General features: G+C 33.4%; 1 protein-coding gene across 2 annotated transcripts in view; it reads left to right on the top strand.

Annotated features, from left to right (window-relative positions):
* LOC119067665 (furin-like protease 1) overlaps positions 1–12,720 on the top strand; it is a 126,900-nt gene that overhangs the window by 106,782 nt on the left and 7,398 nt on the right. For both annotated transcript variants that reach the window (XM_037170773.1, XM_037170781.1), the window contains 2 exons: positions 2,928–3,103; positions 3,453–3,546. In XM_037170773.1, the coding sequence (XP_037026668.1) occupies positions 2,928–3,103; positions 3,453–3,546 (270 nt within the window). The remainder of the gene's footprint in view (positions 1–2,927; positions 3,104–3,452; positions 3,547–12,720) is intronic.

Raw genomic sequence — 12,720 nt, 5'->3', positions numbered from 1 at the left:
AACGGAAGCTTAAATATTTTATTAATCAATCAATCAAATTTTTACGTTTAGACAGAATAAATCAAAAAAATGTAGGCACGAGATCCGGTACGACTGATTAAATTCCAACCCTTTTTCCCTCGACAAACAAGTGATCTGTGTCAAATTTAAGAAATTTTATGAATTTTATTTTCAAAAAAATTTGCAACGAAAAAGATATATTTTCATTGTTACATCTCTGCACGCCCTTATGACATCTGAAAGACGTTGTTGCATAAGAATGAATCGCTTTTTCTCTTCTTCTATGTATATATTATATGCTCAGCAGCAATAAAAGATTATATTCGAAAAATCGCACGCTATTGTGCCATTTGGTTGGAGACAATCTTAGCAAAATGTTGGGTATACGAATAAATAAACTCATAAATCCTTATACTCAAGTCCTATGCAAACATTGAAAATTCAATATAAAAATGTACGGATGTTTTATGAGTATAGAGCAGCATATCCTACGTGTATCCCAATGGTAGCGATAACCCCGGTAAAGTTTACGAAAAAGTTCAAAAATCTTTCTCACAGACAAGAATATAAATGACATTTTAGACCAAATAGAGTAAAAAAAAAGAAAAAATTATTTTCCCTATAATATGGAAGATGGGGAATGATACAATTTATGTTGTGGTTTTTAGTGTAACAAAATGTATACAAATTTTTGAAAAGAGTTTTGCGTTCGGGCTGAGAAAATGCTGTATTCGGCAAATGAATAAAATATGTTACTCACTGCAATGGTAGTTCTGTTTGCAGTGCACATATAAGTTTTTCATCGAAAAGCTGAATTAGGTATTCCAGTGAAGAAACCTCTTACTTCATTTGATACTGTTACAGCGGAGAAAATTAGCCACGTACCACGGACCAAAACAACAAAATTGTGGACTTTTTTCGCGGCTAACGTTAGACAAATAACAATTTACAGGGCAGAATGTAAAAATTGAAAGTTTCATAATTTAGTTCTCGTTCATGCTTATGGTCTTGTGTAAAATAACGAAACAATGGGAATGTTGTGCAAATACACGCAAATACATTCTTTTTTGATTTTGACAAAGTGTTGTATTGCTTTGACTTGACCAAAATTGTTGAAAAAATTTCTTTTATTCAACGAAGGGCGAACGAAACGTGTTACCGTTTACGATTCGTGACGAAACGTTTTACCGTTTACAATCATAATGCGGACGAACAACAGGACAAAACAATGCTGATTTCGGCGTATCACGCCATCATCAGTGCACCTATGTCTTGCGATGACTATGTGCATATCAATTGTACGAGCATTATATACACTTTTTCGTCATTTGTTAAAACTCTTTGTTTTGTTTTTTGTGCTATATCTCTCACATACAGCTTTTGTGGATCTCTCACATCCGACAATCCGACATCTGGCCTAACAACATCGACGCAATCGGACCGATGTTCGCCCAACTTGCTTTCTGTAAATGTCTAGATAGGTCTGAGTCCGTACACCTCAAAACCGGCTTCAAAGGTACTGCACAGCTGCACTGTGACATTTAGGGACCAGGACCTATCAAGACATACGTATAAAGCATGCCTGGGGAAAATCGGTCAGATTTCAAAAGAATCCCCCATGTCGTCTTTTGAGTTGAAAATTACAATTTATATTGAGACTGTATGCTCCGAGCTGAAATGCTTTGAACTATATGTATTACTCATTTCACTGTGTTGCAGTAATTTGCATAAGAGATTTAGTGAAAATTCTTTTGTTTAAATTTTTCACTAAGTCACTCATGCAAATTACAGCAGTGAGGTTTAATCAGTGCCGGACTGGCCCTATGGGCGTTCGGACAATTCCCGAAGGGCCTTTTTTTGATTTTTGTATGGATAAATGACGACGAAGAGCTTTTTGAAAAATGTCTCCATACAACGCCAGAAGGGCTTTTTTGAGCCAGTCCGGCACTGGGTTGAATATCTCACAAGGAACATTATTTGTCCAATGTCCCTATTTTCATGTTGTTATCTTTTTGTTTATTTTTTACAAGTCGTGGGGGTGCTCGTGTTCGTGTAAAGGCAGTAGCTAAAAAAAATTTAAATGTGGTGAACCACACAGATTTTTGTTGTTCTTTTACCTCTTTTGAACTGGCTTCTTAAACGAATTTTTCAAATTAATTAATGGTAGAAAGCATTGTTCGCAAGTGATCTTGAGTTAAAAACCAAACTGTTCATTGTTAAATAAAATTAGAAAACAATGAAAGACTCAAGGAGGGACTTACTCGCTTTGTAAATCATTTCTATTGGCTACGTGGCTACTGTACTGATGAGACTCTCATCATGAGAGTGTATATTGGTGTTAAGTAATGAATCGGTTTGGAAGGAATCAATTTTCCCTCATATATGGGCTGGGCACCGACACACTCTCATCTTTTACAGTAAAAAAAACTTTCAAATGAAACCAATCCACACACGGTTTGAATTTGTACATCCATGAAAACTTCCATGTCATATCCATTTTCTTTGTTACCCAATTTCGATTCATAGCCGAACAAGAGCTCAGTCCATGATCTAGTACTTTAGGTAAGTGATTGTAGTTCCGCAAAAAATTTCAGAATACAATGGACTATAATTTGTTTCGAAGAATTTCCAGCTCTCTAAACAATTCATCCACGTAGAGAACATACCTTTTATAAACCAGTTTTTTGTTTCATCGTTCAAAATTAATATTCTGAAGAATTCAACAAAAAGTTGAAAGTTCCTCAACTTCTGCATTGCAAACAAATACGAGTAATTGAGGGTTTTCATTTTATTACTCGTATAGTTTCCTCATCCTTTCATTAAGAATTTTTATTTTGTAGTTCTTCAGTTCATTGTTTATTTTCCAACTAATTGAATGCATTGAACAGCAAAGAGTTAAAAAATATTTTTCTTTACCAAACTTACAGGACAAATAACCCAATGGGACTTAATATTCCACGGTACCGACGACCCAGTGCAACCGAATGATCCACCACGTAAACCGAAAACTGGTCTCGATTTATCATATGGTGGTGAATTGGGACACAATTCATTAGAATTTGATTCAGATCCAGCCAGTGGAATGTGGAGGGATATGCAACAGGTAATGTTAGTGTTTTCAGATTTCAGTGGTCTATTGAGTGTTCTCTGCGTTAATGCAGCTGAAATGTTGTGACAATGCTGTTGAAGCGATCAATCATTTTTATTTAAACGATTTTATAATGTCGGTCGATGGGGGTAGATTTATAGAAGAAACACGCATCGTTGTTGTTGCCGTCGCTTTAAGGCGATTTTCAGACATCAGATAAATCTGACACAAATTTATCGCTCAATTTCTTTTTTGTATACTAAGCCAACACCGTCATAGCTGCACTGAATTTGTGTCGGTGTCTGAGAAAATGATGAGCAAAAAATTAACGTTCCCTTTTTTCTGATAACCCATTTGTCATTAGATTGGTGAAAGCCATGTAGACGTTCAACGAACCGCATCCAAAGACGAGACTGGCACAGCATGCAGGAATTTTGCACCGAACAAACAATGCATAGGTTTGTGTTTCTTATTGATTTTAATGTCATACGTATTCGGAACGAAATCGATAAATAATTTTTTAACTGAAATGACATCGGAACGAATGGTTCAAACGTTAGTAGTGCGACGAAAAATCGTTAGTAATAAATGTTGTTATGATGGTATTACATGTTGTAAATGTAATCGAACAAATACAGAAAAATTTAGCCAAATTAATTACTTAAGACAATGCTCAATAAACATCAATGAAAATAGTAAATTTTTAACGACACACATCAATGAATCGTCAGTGAGTAGTAGGTAGATGTGCACAACTTTATTTTTAAAACGTTTATTTTGTTGGTTCAATTCAAATTTGTCGGAGAATGACAGATTTTCCAATCAAAGTGATTCGTTTATGACACAAAAAAAAAATCAATTCCATTGAAAGATAAATAAAACGACTTGTGCCAATTATAAAATGTAAAACAAATCCTACGTCCAATGTTAACCGAAAAAGAAAAATTCATTCCATTGAATGTACGGTGTTCCATTAAATTTCAAATGAAATTCTGAAATTCCGGAATGCATTTCGCCTGCACATTTTCAACGCTAATCGATCCGTATGAATCCAATGATACCAATCATTCTCGGTGCATATATATACCAGCAATGTATTTTCTCGTTAAAGTAACCGGAACGTATAAATATTTTACAGTCTATCAATTAAAGCTCCATTTATATAATCTGAAAAAGCTTTTAATTCGAATCTAATTATTTAATCGGAATTTTATATGGGACATGGTAATATTAATGAAATTGAATACCAAGCGATACTAGGTCTTTTACAAATCAACATGGTTTTCTGTTTCCTTTCTATTAGTTGAACACTATAGTTGTGAACATTTACAAAACTGTCACAACATTCACACCATTCAACTAGCCCAGCTGTAATTCCGTTAAAAAAACATCCCTTGAAAGCTAGTTCGTTAACTTAGAGAAATGGCAAAAAAAAACCAATCGGAAACAATTCATTCCATCGCCACTGTTTCGATTAAAATGTGTAACTGCCTTCAGGCAAACAGAGTTTACTACATCGAACAGAGACATTCTGTCACAACCAACCTACCATATAATACTTTTATGATTACGATTCGGATTTCCCGTGCATAATACCATGAACACCAAGTATAAATTGGATGCCATTCAACTTTTATTTTGTTCCTATGCGATTCTTCTTCAGTCATACGGTTATTCCGCATTTAAGCAAAATCAAAATTTTCAACAAAAACTATAGAATATGCTCGCATGGCTGTGTACTAGGGGTGTGCGATGGTTCGGGGATCAGGATGGAAGGTGTCCACAAAAAATTCTTACCATCCCTAGATGCCAAAAAGTGATTTTAAAATTTTTTTAAAATTCATTAACAACTTGCGCAAATTCACTGAAGCTGAATTTGCGACTACTGGTAAAATCTTATATTTCAACCTCTACCAACAATATGCTGCGAGATATTTTTTGCCCTAATTAGTGTCTTTCTACTAATTAGAGTTCAATAAAACAGAAAATGTTTAAATTGGAAAAATTTGGCAGAAGCGTTATGTTTGGTGTGTCTTCAAAGTTCGCCAACTATGAAAAATTGAGTAAATTTTAAACTTGAAAATTCTACAATCGACATAGAAAATTATTCGATTATTGCTCAAATGGGCTTAAATTGTTGGGAATGTTGCCGGCTATCCAAAAAAGAAGAGTTTTTGAAAATCGCTGTGAAATGCGTGTGGTGTGACTGTTTGTTTTGCCCAAAATTGAGGAAAAAATCCTCAACGGAGAAAATCGATTTTTTTGAAAACGTGTGAAAAGCATTGTTTTTGCCTCAAATAATTTAATTTTAAGTTTGTGGGCACTTTAGAGTCGAAAAAATTAAAATCCGTGATTTTTAAACGTTTTCAAAAAAATCGATTTTTTCCGTTGAGGAATTTTGCCTCAATTTTGGGCAAAACAAACAGTCACACCACAGACGATTTTCAAAAACTCTTCTTTTTTGGATAGCCGGCAACATTCCCAACAATTTAAGCCCATTTGAGCAATAATCGAATAATTTTCTATGTCGATTGTAGAATTTTCAAGTTTAAAATTTACTCAATTTTTCATAGTTGGCGAACTTTGAAGACACACCAAACATAACGCTTCTGCCAAATTTTTCCAATTTAAACATTTTCTGTTTTATTGAACTCTAATTAGTTGAAAGACACTAATTAAGGCAAAAAATATCTCGCAGCATATTGTTGGTAGAGGTCGAAATATGAGATTTTACCAGTAGTCGCAAATTCAGCTTCAGTGAATTTGCGCAAGTTGTTAACGAATTAAAAAAAAAAATTTAAATCACTTTTTGACATCTAGGGATGGTAAGAATTTTTTGTGGACCCCTTCCATCCTGATCCCCGAACCATCGCACAGCCCTACTGTGTACTGATATAGTTTATGTGTACATGTGAAGAGTGCGAAGAACGAAAATATTTATTCTGATAGAGTGTGTTCTGAACATAGGAAAAATCGTTGAACAATTTTCCTTTAGGCTACTTTCTTGTGGCCTGTATTCGACATGAGTCTGTGCTTGTTCGAAATATAGTTGCTTCGGTGTGATCTGACGGAGTGGGTTCGCTAAACTTCTGTCCGTTTCTATTTACCGCATAAGTCTCTGTATAAACTAATAAGCCCACAATTTTCACAGCCTTTGGCTTAAATTTTCTGTCAAAGAAAATTGCATTTCCATTTTTTCCATTGCATTTTCCACTCTATTTTTCATATTTTTTTTTAAATAAATACCCTTCGTCCCACCATCCATTTGCTATTATATTTTTTCGCTACCTGCAAACCTTTTGATCTCGGTATAATCCACGTACAATGCGATTAAAAATGGGAAAAAATTGGATTTTTTTTTATTTATTATACAATTACACCGTGTGGCTGTAGCGTTAAAAAATTATATGAAAACCGCTGATGATAAATTTCGTAAATAAAATATGAAAAGCGTTAATCAAATCTTGCACACGTACACAATGCAGGCAACATCCTACTAATTAACATTGTGTGTGTATGGGTGTAGTCATAAAAATAAAGATTTTTTTTTCGAAATTTAATTTATTATGAGACACGTCAGGACATCATGTTACAATGTTTTAAAAATAATAATGACAAAATTCACAGAGAAAAACACTGGCAAAAGTCACGGCAGAGTTAGTTTGGGACTACATTTTCCCATTTTTTCCAAAAGTCTTCCTGAATTCCCGCAACATTTTGTAGTTTGAAAATAGGCTTGAATAACGGAGAATACAGAGACATCTAGCCTCATTTTTCTTTTAATGTCAACGGCCAATAAGGTTTGGAAACATTACTACTTATTTCAGTTATACACAAACAACACACTCCGTAAGGGCTCACTATTTATATAATTTCCATTTTTGCTATATTCCCAACTAAGCCCGATGCAAGAGAAATCCGAACCGACCCTAATCCGAATAAAATTTTGGAAATCCAAACCCGAAAATTTTTTGTGAGAGTCTGGTTTATTCTCGATGATTCTCAATTTGTAACGGTTCGCAACTGTCGAAGATTCAAGGACTCCGAAGAATTTGCTAGTCCTAATAACTGTAGTAGCTCTGAAGAAGTTATAATTCATGGCGTCTGTAGAACCAATTCCCATGGGAGCGTGTAGACTTAATGAACTCTTCTTTCAACGAAGTTCTTTGAAAGTGGTTGGAGAGAAAGCGTATTGTGTGTAACGGAACAAAGTTTTGAAAAAAGACATAAATTATATTGTACTTCATCGAAAAGACTTTGATGTGGATCGTGAGTATGTTATACCTGTACATTATGAGTTAACCGGCAACTAATTATATTACAGTGGATTTGAGTTATATGAAGCACAAAACAAAATGAAATCACACAAAATAATATAGTTATTCAATCTATAATTAATGGCATTAAAATTGATGTTATTGAAAGAAAATGTGTGTGTACATCAATGTGTATGCGATAACAAACATTGTACAAATGTAATAACAAAGTTAAAAATAAAATAAATAAGCAATGAGCATAAAAATGATAATAGTTCCTCCAGTCGATATGTTTGTTTGATTGTTTTTTTTCTTCCTATTATTATTATTGAAAATAATTTTAATTGTTTACTCCATTCGAACCAAAGGAAAGCAAATATTACGTTGTGGAAAATAAATTTTTTTTTATTATTTACCTACTTTTGTAAACATATCTCTACAAATATGACAGAAAACAAATTTACAAAAATTTATTGAAAATTTATTTACTCTTGTGATAAAAATAGCGAGCAAATTCAATGTATCGAGATTGTACTTTGTTACACTCCAGTCAAATTATTTAAAGCGAAAAAATCAATTCGTGTGAACTAATTGGAAAACAATTCGCCAACAATTTCTCAACAATCCAACGTAACGTAATTTAATTTACGTTTGGTCTTGCTCTTTCCACGGAATCATCTGATATCCAAACGGTAGAGGAAAAAAAACTTTTGTTTCTCACTGAAAATAAATCCGAGAATTTCCAATCTCAAGATTTTTTCGCTTCGGTTCGGAAAATACTGAAAAACGAAAATTTAAGGCAAAAACCACTGTTTGCAATTTAGAAACAAAGTTACTTACATGTAGCAAACAGTTTCGTCGGTTTTATCAGTTATTTGAATTCAAAATTAGCCAATTTCTCCATTTGGACAAGACTTGAAATAGTCATATACACCAACACCACCCTTCAAAAGTATTCGGGTGATTTGGTACCGGATTTTCACCAAAGATGGCGCATTTGAAAGTTTGATCATTTTGTACTCTTAAAGTTTGGCAATTTGCACCGAAAACACCCAACGTTCGAATCCTTTTGAATGGTGATACAGGTTGAAGGTGTCTGTTTTCAACTATACATTGTCGGAATATTATAGTATTATTATTATTGCTGTAACTGTTCACAGAAACATTCATTTTGCAGAATAATAATCGAAGGCTTGTACTTGACGGTACAGTCATAAATAACGTCAATAACGGAGAGTACTCTTACAATTGCAAAGCTCGGAACAGGTCATATTCAGGTGATGCACAGTTAGCTCAATATCTTTATAGAAACGCAAGCAATAGGTTGAATTTGTTATGATTCGTAGTCGACCGTACTAGATATTCGTTGGTAATGCAGTAGTTATGTACGCATTCAATCTGAAATCTATAAACTGGTTCACTTCAGGTTCAAGCTGGCATGACATTGAATACATTAACTGCCGTATCACCGATTTGTCTATCTGCTGCCTGACATAGGTCGGTCGATTGTGTTAATTTTAAGTTATCTGAATTTGACCTGTTCCGAACCTTAGACGATTCGTCGAATTGAATTGAATGAATGAATGTGAAAGTTAGTTTTCCCTTTGAGAAATTGTGAGGAAAAATAATTGGTCCTTGAGATGCAAATAACCAAAATTTACCGAAAGCTAACTTCGGTAAAATTTCTGTAATTTTTGATTATAATTCATGAATTTACCAATGATAATATGCCTAGGTACTGGCATCAATTAAGGAAATTAAAAATTGAGTTTGTCACACAGTTAATAAAATAGCGTTGATTAAAGTGGAATTCGTCATATCTATGAATTTGTTACATTTTATTAAATTTTGCATGTTAAAACAAAAATTTATTTACAATAGAGCCGTTATTATACATCCGCATTATACAAAACAAAACCTTCTGTCGTTATAACTGTAATGAACTTTTGTGATGTCCATTTGTTAAATCCGAAATAGTAAAATTTTAAAAATTAAATTCAATTTGTTGAATTAACATATCCCAACCGTTGCATTAACAGTTTTGTAAAACGGATGAGACGCACTGGTTCTAAATACAGCACTCCATAAAAAAGTAAGAATAATTTGAACGAAGAAAGAAGCTATAACAAGGTGAACGTGTAATTTAATTTTAAAAATGAAAGAAAAAATAATTTCATCTAACAGTCAGGTGCACATAGACGTTATGATAAAATGATGATGATGGAACTTCCTTATCCTTGCGCTATACGTTCTCCTTATTAATTTTATCTTCCATTCTCAGTCTGTTCTTTGTCGTCTTTTCGCTCAATAAAAATAAATCCTTCCAATTCGTTTTTGTATTTAAGATCGGTATGAAAAAAGAACTGCATCGCATGGCAATGTTGAGAAGTATGCAAACACTACCATATATTTCCCTTCAATAAAATAATTCCAGCAATGCCAGAATATAACCTGTAAACTAACGACACCCCATATAAATGCATACAAATGCTGCATTATGCATTATTAAAAGCAAATATAGGCAGCACTATATGGGTTATGTGGAATTTCAATGTTCGAATGGGAAATATGTGTACGTGATGGAAATGGAAAATTGAGAAAGCAATGAATGAAAACGCTAACGCATACAAACATGAAAGCATTCTTGTAATTTTCACCGTTCGTTCAACACACGAGTGACCTATTCTTGGCGTTTAAAGTGAATATTAAAAGGAAAATTGTGTTTGTTAAATAAATGCATCAGGTTAATTGGTTGATTCTGAATAATAACTCGCTCGTGCATTATGAAACAAAAACACCATTTACGCAAACTTGTTTTAAACGATAGAGTGTTTCACATTCTAGACATTGAGGTTAAAGTTCTTTTCAATTTGGTGGAGTAGTTTCGATTTAATTTCTACATTTTATAGTTCACAGAATTTCAAGTGGCCTGAAGCAGTTCTCTAGCTTAGTTTTCGTTTGGTGAAACTAATGAAGGGAAAAGTTCGTTTCATTTTAAATTCATCTGGTATCAGGGGCTATTTAGTTGAATTTTCAGCGAATTTTGGCGAATTTGGAGAATTTGACGAATTTTAGCGAATTTTGGCGAATTTTGACGAATTTTCTCGATTTTTTGTGAATTTATACATGATTTTAAGAAATTTCAAAGAATCGTAGAACTTAGTTACATATTTTTGGCCAAGACATTCTAGAATAATCTATTTTTAACCGGGAAGCCATGATGGCTTTTTTTGGAAAAACGATGAAAAATGTCCTAATTTTGTGAATTTTACATATATTTGTGAATTTGGTAGATTCTTGCATATTTTTGTTATGCTATATCACAAAACTACCAAATATTTCAAAAAACATAAATTTGGAAGAAAATTTTCAAAATTTGAATTTTTTAATTTGGGAGAATTTCGGCGAATTTCGACGAATTTTGGCGAATTTCTGCAAATTAATTCAACTAAATAGCCCCTAGGTATAAGTATAAGTATCTGCACCTAGCACGAACATAAAAAAATATTTGGAGACTTATACCGCATTTGATCGTAATGACAGTAGTCATGACAACACACAACACATTCAATCGCAAAATTGAAATTTGGAGGCTTTTTGATATTGCAAAAATGAGTGTTCGTGCTAGGAGGATCTGTCATGAGTTCTCCGGAAAAAAAAATGGAAACAATTGTTGCATTTGCAAATTGGAAAGGTAACGGAAACGACGTGACAATAATTCACTCCGTTTTTTCATGGAAATTGGAATAAAAATTTATTCGCTGTCCCATGCGGAAAATTATTGTTACATGTATGTTGTGACCCCATCCCCGTTAAACGTTGCTACCATTCCTCTGCGTAATTCATCGAAATAATTTTCCTTTGACCTGAAATATAAATATATGCGTGACATTTCTCCGTCGTATTCACACTTCATTCCACGTTAGACCCATGGAGAATATTTTTTTTGATGTTGTCCTATGTTTGTTGAAAGAATTTTCCACGCTTCTTTAATTTTCTTTCGAACTTTCGCTTTTTTATTAAAAAGGAAAAGAAACCAAATGAATAAATGAAATGAAAACCGAGACTTTCGTTGGGTTTTTCTTTTAATACCAGAGCTCTATCAATGAAATGATTCGTTTTAGGTTTATTTGATCAAAGCAGATCAATTTTCGTGTCGGGGTGGAAGGTTTTCTTTATTTCTTTTTTTTTTTAAATTTTCACACAATCAAATTTCCACAATTTCATTTTCTTTTCACTGATTTTGAACAAAAGAAAATTTCAATTTATAGCCGCCTCACACTACATACCTATTTATTCTGCGTTTCTTCTTTTCTATTTAGAGAGAGAAAAAAAAAGTTTCACTGAAAGTCATTCAATATCATGTCAATTCATTCAAAAAAGAATTTTTTTTCTCTCCAGTTATTCATGGTTCATCAAGGAAAAATTGACGTTTCTTGTCAATTATAATACGGAAAGCTATCAATCAAATATAATATACGATGAGGTGTTGGAGTAGGATATTGCTTTTATATGATTTTGTTTCGGTTGATGAAAATGCACACGTTAAAGTGTATATTGAAGTGAGAGGATGAACAAAGAATTGCCTACCCCTTTAATATTGTGCTGTAAGCCTCAAGCACACGGTAACGTTTCGATGTTTTGCGAAACACCTGTGCCGCGTGAAAAGCGTATATATTTATCACATTCGACCAGGGACTAATTTTGGTAAATCATTTTCCCATATTTTCTTACATTTTCCTAGGTTTTTTCATATTATCTTCAATTTTCCCAAAAAAATGATTTTGAGAAAATTTAGAAAAATGTTGGAAAATTTGAGAAAAAATGGAAACAGTTTTACCGGAAATATTCCCTGCATTTGACGGCGTAACAACAGCTGAGCGGTAACAATTGCTGTTTTCTTTTGTTTCTTTTATGAGACACTTCTTCAGACTGTTCCCTCTGAACAAACATTTTTCTCTAGAGATTCGGGTAAGATTGTTCAATATTACATAATTCATCCAAAGTTGACATTAATTGTCCTTTGATGGTACTGTGGATTTATTGAATTGTGTGTAACGTAAGAACAGACATAGCGAATTTATAGCGCTATTATAAAAGCTGGGAATGCATGGAGGAAGTTTATTGTTACTCTTCGTCCATTTTTTCACAACAATCCATTCACGGATGCCCTGCCCATGTACAAAGTTGCCAGTTTTTTTTAACTCTTTGAAGTTTTTTATTCCTTGACCAAATCCCTAAAGTTTCCTAAACCGGTTAAACTCCCTTCATCACTTATTCACGTGTTTCCGAAACAAAAAGTTCCCTGGTGGTTCTCTAGTTTCCACTTCGGTTATATCACATCACGCATTTGAAGAATTAAAATGAAGAAAAGTA

Source organism: Bradysia coprophila, chromosome II, assembly GCF_014529535.1.
Source record: "Bradysia coprophila strain Holo2 chromosome II, BU_Bcop_v1, whole genome shotgun sequence".
NCBI lineage: Eukaryota > Metazoa > Arthropoda > Insecta > Diptera > Sciaridae > Bradysia > Bradysia coprophila.
Note: the sequence above shows the minus strand (reverse complement) of the source record. Positions and strands in the feature narration are given on the sequence as shown.